The sequence below is a fragment of the Crocuta crocuta genome, unplaced genomic scaffold (genome assembly GCF_008692635.1).
Source record: "Crocuta crocuta isolate KB4526 unplaced genomic scaffold, BGI_CrCroc_1.0 scaffold193, whole genome shotgun sequence".
Taxonomy (NCBI): Eukaryota; Metazoa; Chordata; class Mammalia; order Carnivora; family Hyaenidae; genus Crocuta; species Crocuta crocuta.
The window spans coordinates 6,109,689-6,116,402 of record NW_027529624.1 but is presented as its reverse complement, the minus strand read 5'-3'; the positions used below and the strand labels follow the sequence as shown (position 1 = coordinate 6,116,402).

The following is a 6,714-nucleotide window of genomic DNA, read 5'->3' as shown; positions in this document are numbered from 1 at the left end:
TGAGCCCCCCCACCCCCCCTGCCCCCGGGGAACATGATTCCTGCTCCAGAAACTAAAGGGCTGTCACTTGGAAGAGGCGTTCTAAAAACAGGCAGAAGTAACATCAACAGGTCAGAGTGACAGGAACGCAGGCTTATATTAGGAATCAGGAGCAGCTAATGCTCGAAGCTGCCCAGCAGTGGGATGGGGCGCCCCTAACGTCAAGTTTCCCAGTAACGAGGATGGTCGAGCCGTGGCGTAAAGAGCAGTTCCGAAGCAATCACAGGGGACCTCAGTGCACACACGTCTTAGAAAAACACCAAGTGCAAGTGATTAGTTTTGGTTCCGCTTTCTGATGCCACGAGGAACAGATCTAGTCTCTTCCACATGCCAGCCTTGCAAACCCAGAGATGGCTGTCGAACAGGCCAGCCGCTGCCCCACGCAGAGTGTCAGGCAGGCCGGGAGCAAGGGAGGGAGGGAGGAAGGGAGGAAGGGAGGCAGCCGGGGTGCGTGGGAACCACACCATCAGCTCCAGCACGGGCAGCCCGGCCGCGGGGCCCTGACGCAGCTCCCCTCTCCTCCCCACAGAGCAGGAGGTGAGGTTCCGGCCTGCCGACTGGGCGCTGCCTCGGCCCACAGCCATCCACCACATCGTGGAAGATTTCTTGACGGACTGGACCGCGCCGGTGGGGCACATCTTACCTCTGAGGCGCTTCCTGGAGAACTGTTTGGACACGGATCTGCGAAGCTTCTATGCAGGTAACTTACATTCCTAGAAGGACAAAGTCAGGGAGCTGGGGGTTGAAAGAAGCCCAGAGAGATCCATTTCCCATGACGTTTCAGGAGTCCTATCTAGAAATCTACACTTGAGAATTCCATGGGGTAGACTAGATGTCCGCAGGACGGCACTCCTGAAGTTGCTGAGTTGAATGTCATTTTTGTTTCATTTTATTTGTTAGAGAGAGAGAAAGCTGGGGAGAGGGGCAGAGAGAGAGAGAGAGAGAGAGAGAGAGAGAGAGAATCCCAAGCAGGCTTCATGCTCAGCATGGAGCCCGACACGGGGCTGGATCCCACAACCCTGGGATCGTGATCTGAGCTGAAATCAAAACTCAGACAGACGCTCAACCGACTGAGCCAACCGGGCAACGTGAATGTTATTTTTAAAGAACTGGCAGGAAAAAAAGGGAACTCTCAGAGGCCAAACACTAAGAAAAGCATAAAGCCATTGCTGGACATGGTCTATCTGTCCGTCATCAGTCAGTTACTAGAGCCCAGGTAACTGACGGCCCTTGCAGGTGGGAAGGTGAGGCAGGAGAGTGGGAAATCTGTTTAGAGACCCTTCACATAAGCTTGGATCTCAGTGGATCAACCGGGAGGCACAGAACACTCCCAAGAGGGAGATGATGGGGACGCATGCTTTTGGCTCTGGGTAGAGTGAGGGAGGCGCTCTCCCAAGAATCTCTAACCACTAAGCCTCGCTCATGTGAGTTGGGGGCCAGACTTCACACCATCATTGTGCAAAAATCACAGAAGTGAATGCAAGGTCTCTGTGAAGAAACACACCTTAAAACTAGGGCTCAAAAGACATTCCCACAGAGAAAGTTCCAAGTAAGTCGAGCCCACGCCCCTCCCCCACCAAGCCAAAAACATTTAACACATAAGGACACAAACAGCCAGGAGGAAGTATCGGTACGAACAGCAAACTGTGGGGCCAAACTGGAAAGACTGTGGGAATTGGAATGGTTACAAAAGAGGAAACAAAGTCTGTCTAAAATATGTGAGGAAAATGGGGTGCCGGGGGGGCTCAGTCAGTTAAGCGTCTGACTGTTGATTTCAGCTCAGGTCGTGATTTAACGGTTGGTGAGTTTGAGCCCCAAGTCGGGCTCTGCACTGACAGNCTCTCTCTCTCTCTCTCTCTCTCTCTCTCTCTCTCTCTCTCTCTCTCCCCCCTGCCCCTCCCCTATTCATGTGTGCACACTCTCTCTCAAAATAGATAAACTATAAAACACATTTGAAAAAATTAAATATATAAGGAAACAAACAGATTCTTAGAAATATAATTGGTCAGCTTTCAGAAAGATCTAAGTAAGACTTCTGGAAGTGAAAAAAATATGTAATTAGAAACCCAACCTGAAGATAAAGGAGCACATTAGACAGAGGGGAAGAGAGAATTGGCAAACTGGAAGATAGCATTGACAGAAGTCTGATGTTCCAGAGGGAGAACTGAAACAAGCCAAATTTTTGTCTTTTTTTAAAAAACCCCTGAATGCCTAGGACATCCACTCTTTTGTGTTCAGCAAACATCTTTTGAACACCAGCTGTGTATCAGGCACTGTTCATATCAAATCCGGTTAGAGGGGCACCTGGGTGGCTTAGTCGGTTAAGCGTCCGACTTTCGCTTAGGTCATGATCTCGCGGTTCGTGGGTTCGAGCCCCGCGTCGGGCTCTGTGCTGACTGCCAGCTCAGAGCCTGGAGCCTGTTTCACTCTGTGACTCCCTCTCTCTCTCTGACCCTCCCCTGCTCACACTGTCTCTCTCTCTCTCTCCTAGAAATAAATAAAACATTAAAAAAAAAAAAAAAAAAATAAAAAAAAAAAAAAAAAAAAAAAAGTCATGTTAGAGATGGTCAGTGTTCTCTCAACAGCCTCCGTCAACTTTGAAATAAAAACATATAGATTAAGAGAGACAGCTTGGGGTGCCTGGGTGGCTTAGGTGGTTAAGCATCGAACTTCAGCTCAGGTCATGATCCCATGGTCCATGAGTTCGAGCCCCATGTCGGGCCCTGTGCTGACAGCTCAGAGCCTGGAGCTTGCTTCAGATTCTGTGTCTCCCTCTCTCTCTGCCCTCTCCCCTACTTGTGTGTGCGTGTGCGCTTGCACTCTCTCTCTCTCAAAAATAAATAAGCATTAAAACATTTTTTAAAGAGAGGGATGGCTTGAAACAGCAGTGTAAATTCAATCTAAATACATGAAGACACTCAGAGGTCATTCATGGCTCAGCGCTGAGCGGCTCTGAAGTGCTGGCATTCTGCAAACTATCAACTGTGACTGCACACGCTTACGTGGGAAATTACATGATACAAGTCTAGAGATCTCAGCGACAAGATCCCGGCCTGTGTCTCGAAGAGGTTTCAGGAGTCCACGAAGATGGCCGCGCCTATTGCGGGTATATCCCGCCATGCGGTGCAGCCTCCACCAGTGCCTCATCCGGGCCCTGCAGCCTCTGGGCTCCCCCACTCTCAGGATCTGCTCAGCACTGTGAGCTACTAAGTGTCACTGCCTTCCGCTTGGATGAGCCCTCCCACCTTGGAGCCAGCTGGCAGGGAAGTGGGCTCTCCTCTACCCCCTGAGCTGATGCGCAGCTGCTAGCGTTGGCCCTAGATTCTGCCGGGCTCCTCTGCCCCCCTGGCCCTGCAGAAGGGGTGACGTGTGTCATCAGGAGGTGGTGCTCGACAAAAGTCCACCTCGCTGCCGCTCTGCCGTCCTCTCCTGTGTCTGCGGTCCTCCTTGCTCAGAGAGGACTCTTCTCCCATGGGCTGTCTGTGCATAAGTCGGGAATAAAATAGGAAATACTCTCTGTGTACCTCCTACAGCCTCTTCACCCCTGCGAGCCTCATGACGTCCTTTGTAACGTGTCTGTTTTGGGGGGGTTTTGTGTGTGTGTGTGTGTGTGTTTGTTTGCTTGTTTTGAAGATAAAAGGCTCAAGACAGTTTTTGGACATTGGCCCCTTCTCATCTTGTCTTAAATCCCTGAGAAGACCGAGCCCAGTTCGGTTTCATCTTTTCTATTTTTTAAGCGGAAGTTACATAAGCCCTTAGCTAACACTTTTTCTCACTTACACCCTCGCTCCCCAGAAGGAGCTACTTCTTGCTCTTCTGGTGGTTTCTTCATATCTCTGGATCATAAACATCCACAGCTGCTTCCTGACAGAGCCGACAAGCTGTGGGCCAACACTCTGCTGTGGTAGCGACCAGGGTTTCCCAGCTTCCTCTGTCCACCCCCCACGGTGCTTAGACCAGTGCTCTACACCCGGTATTTGCAACCCAGATATTGCTGAGGGGGAATAAATCCTTGCAGGCAGCCCTGAGTTCAAAATAGGGCTGACCGCCCAGCTCCCGGCCAGGCCAGCTTCTAGAAGAAGAAAAGGCCGAGGGGGTCTGTTCTGGGGTGGCCAAGCTCCCAGCTGGGGCTGGCGCCCTGCAGAGCGCCGCTGGGCCCAGATCCCCAGGGAGCTGAGTCATATCTGGTTTCCGCTTTCTGTTTGGAGCCTCGTTCTTCCAGAATGGCCGGGCAGGCCAACTATTCTTGGAACGAAATCCGTGGCTCCTCGGATCGGTTGTGAGGGACCCATGAACGTGAGCTCCCAGGCTCAAGGCCTAGGTGAGGCCCCGGGGCATTGGCCGCTCCTCTTCCTCTCCCCACACGTCACCGTCTTATTCATTTATCTCCTTTTTGCTTCTGTGTAGAGTCCTGCTTCCTGTTTGCCCTGACGCACCAGAAGCTGCCCCCCTTCTGCCAGCAGGGGTACCTGAGAACGCAGGGGCTTGTGGGAACCGAGAGCCTCCGACGGCGTGGAGCAGAGCGCGGGCTCCCTCAGAACGATGCCTCCATGGGCAGCCACCTTGAGGACGGGCGCCGGGGGCCCGAGGGTGGCCCCCGGGCCCCAGGGCCTCCGCTCCAGCCCCTCAACAGCAACAAGGAAGAGCTGTGACAGCCAGGCTTCCCCACCCAGGCCCACAGCCGGCGCCTCTGTCCCGCCACTGTGGTTGCCGGGCCACTCAGATGGTCACGGTGACCAAGGCCATACGGAGAGGGCGTGTCAGGGCTGAGGGAGGCCGGCCAGCCGTCTCCCCTCCGGTCTGGTCCCTGGCTGCCCGGGAGGCGGGGTCCAGAGAAAAAGCCTTAAGGGTTTATGGCAGGCACTTTAAAGCAGACACTCTAATGTCCTCAGCCATCTCAGGCAGGTGGGACTGTCACCCCTGATGAAGCTATTAGCCCAGAGTGGGTAGGCGACTCCTAGGAGTCCCTGTCCGGGGAGCCCTGAGGCCTGCTCCGCTCTGCCCACCTCACCACCCCGCCGCTCCCTGTCCCTGCCTCTGTTCCCAGAACCCAGGGGGCCCCTGCCCAGCTTATCAGCCTGGTCCCAGCCACTGTCACCAGCGCAGAAGGGACAGCTCCTGCAAAGCCACCTTATCTAAACAGGCTTCTCCCTGAGCAGCAGGACTCAGAGCTGCGTCCGCCCCCAGACCACACTCCCTGACTTATCTTCAACCTCTGCATTCTCTTCTCTTTCCTCCTACTGGCCCCGTGCCCTTGGCCTTGCCCGTGCCCCGCCCCTGCCCTCTGGCACCCGGAACAACGCGCTGCCTCAGGCCTGCCTGAGCCGGTTTCGCTGAACCATCAGCACCCTGTCTTCCAGTGAGGACCCATTCTGAGGTGGTTCGCCTGCCGTGTGTACGGAGCCTGGCTCCCCCAGGAGGCCTTTCCAACCGCATTTGTACAATGACACCAGCGTGGTTACCTTCTGGTCCCCTTTGCCGCCCGCGCTCTTCTGCCCCGCCGGAAATCTGTTCCCTTCCTGCGCTCCCGTCAGGCCTTTTCGTCCCATTTAGGACTAGGCCGTGGAAAGGAAAGCGTTTGTACATACAGTAATCATGGTGATTTTTTCAAAGCTCAGGCCCCTAGATGATAGCTTTTTCGCTGGTTTGTACTAGTCCGTGCTTGCACTCCGGATTCAAGGGACACGGGCTTTCTGGATCCGCAGCCGTCTTCTGGAAACACCCTCTTCCTCTCTTAGTTCCACCGTCCGGCCCGCTGCCTGTCTGCTGACGCCTCTCCCTCCAGTCCTGTGCAGCTACAGCAGTGACACTCGGCAGCCTGAGCCTGGAGGGGAGGTGCTTTCCTGGGACCCTACCTGACATTCCCCCAGGGCTGAAACGTCTAAGGATCCCTCTCTAACCCCAGGGGGTTGTGTTTGCTGTATTTCATACAAATTCCATGTAAACCAGATTGGGTCCCGTCAGCCCGCCCACCCTTTTCCAAAACCTTTTGTAAAATAAATCCTGTAATTAGGACTGTTCCCGTAATGTCACGCTGCTCGTCACACCTACCCAGTTAGTTACCGACGGCGGCTAAGCAGCTTGTGACAATAAAAGTTCAAGGTGCTTCAACAGACGATTCACTGACGCCTAACTATGTGACATCTGCTGCTTTCTGCCATCATCTGCCGGGTCGTTAATGCCGTCAGAATTTCAGCCAGCCTCGTTTGTGTTTCGTAAGATATGGTTTCGTGGGTTAGCTGATTAGAGACGCCTTCTCTGGTATTCTTGTGAAACTGATCAGTAATTTGGAAAAGAAAATAAATCTCATTTCAAACCCCTATTTCATGCTGTACTTCAAAATTAATTCCTGAGGAATTTTTTTTAAAGCCGTACAGAAACTGGGGGCGCTTGGGTGGCTCATTGGGTTAAACATCCAACTCCGGCTCAGGTCATGATCTCACGGTGTGTGGGTTCGAGCCCTGCCTTGGGCTCTGTGCCTGGAGCTTGCTTCGGGTTCTGTCTCTGTCTCCCTCTCCCCCTCCCCCGCTCACACTCTGTTTTTCTCTCTCTTTCTCTCTCTGAAAAATAAATATTAAAAAAAAAAAGCCATATAGAAACTAGAGGTGGAGAAAGGGTGCCGTAATAAAAGAAAGGACTGTCCCAAGTTTAGAAGCAAGGAAGTAATTCCCCAAA

The 6,714-nt window shown here is 53.2% G+C and overlaps 1 protein-coding gene across 1 annotated transcript in view; it reads left to right on the top strand.

Moving 5' to 3' along the window:
- Positions 1 to 6,353, top strand: part of FOXRED2 (FAD dependent oxidoreductase domain containing 2) — a 16,990-nt gene extending 10,637 nt beyond the window's left edge. Inside the window, exons 7-8 of the mRNA XM_077762061.1 lie at positions 569 to 739; positions 4,447 to 6,353. Of these exons, the coding sequence (XP_077618187.1) occupies positions 569 to 739; positions 4,447 to 4,691 (416 nt within the window). The 3' untranslated portion in view covers positions 4,692 to 6,353. The remainder of the gene's footprint in view (positions 1 to 568; positions 740 to 4,446) is intronic.
- Positions 6,354 to 6,714: the final 361 nt, after the last annotated feature.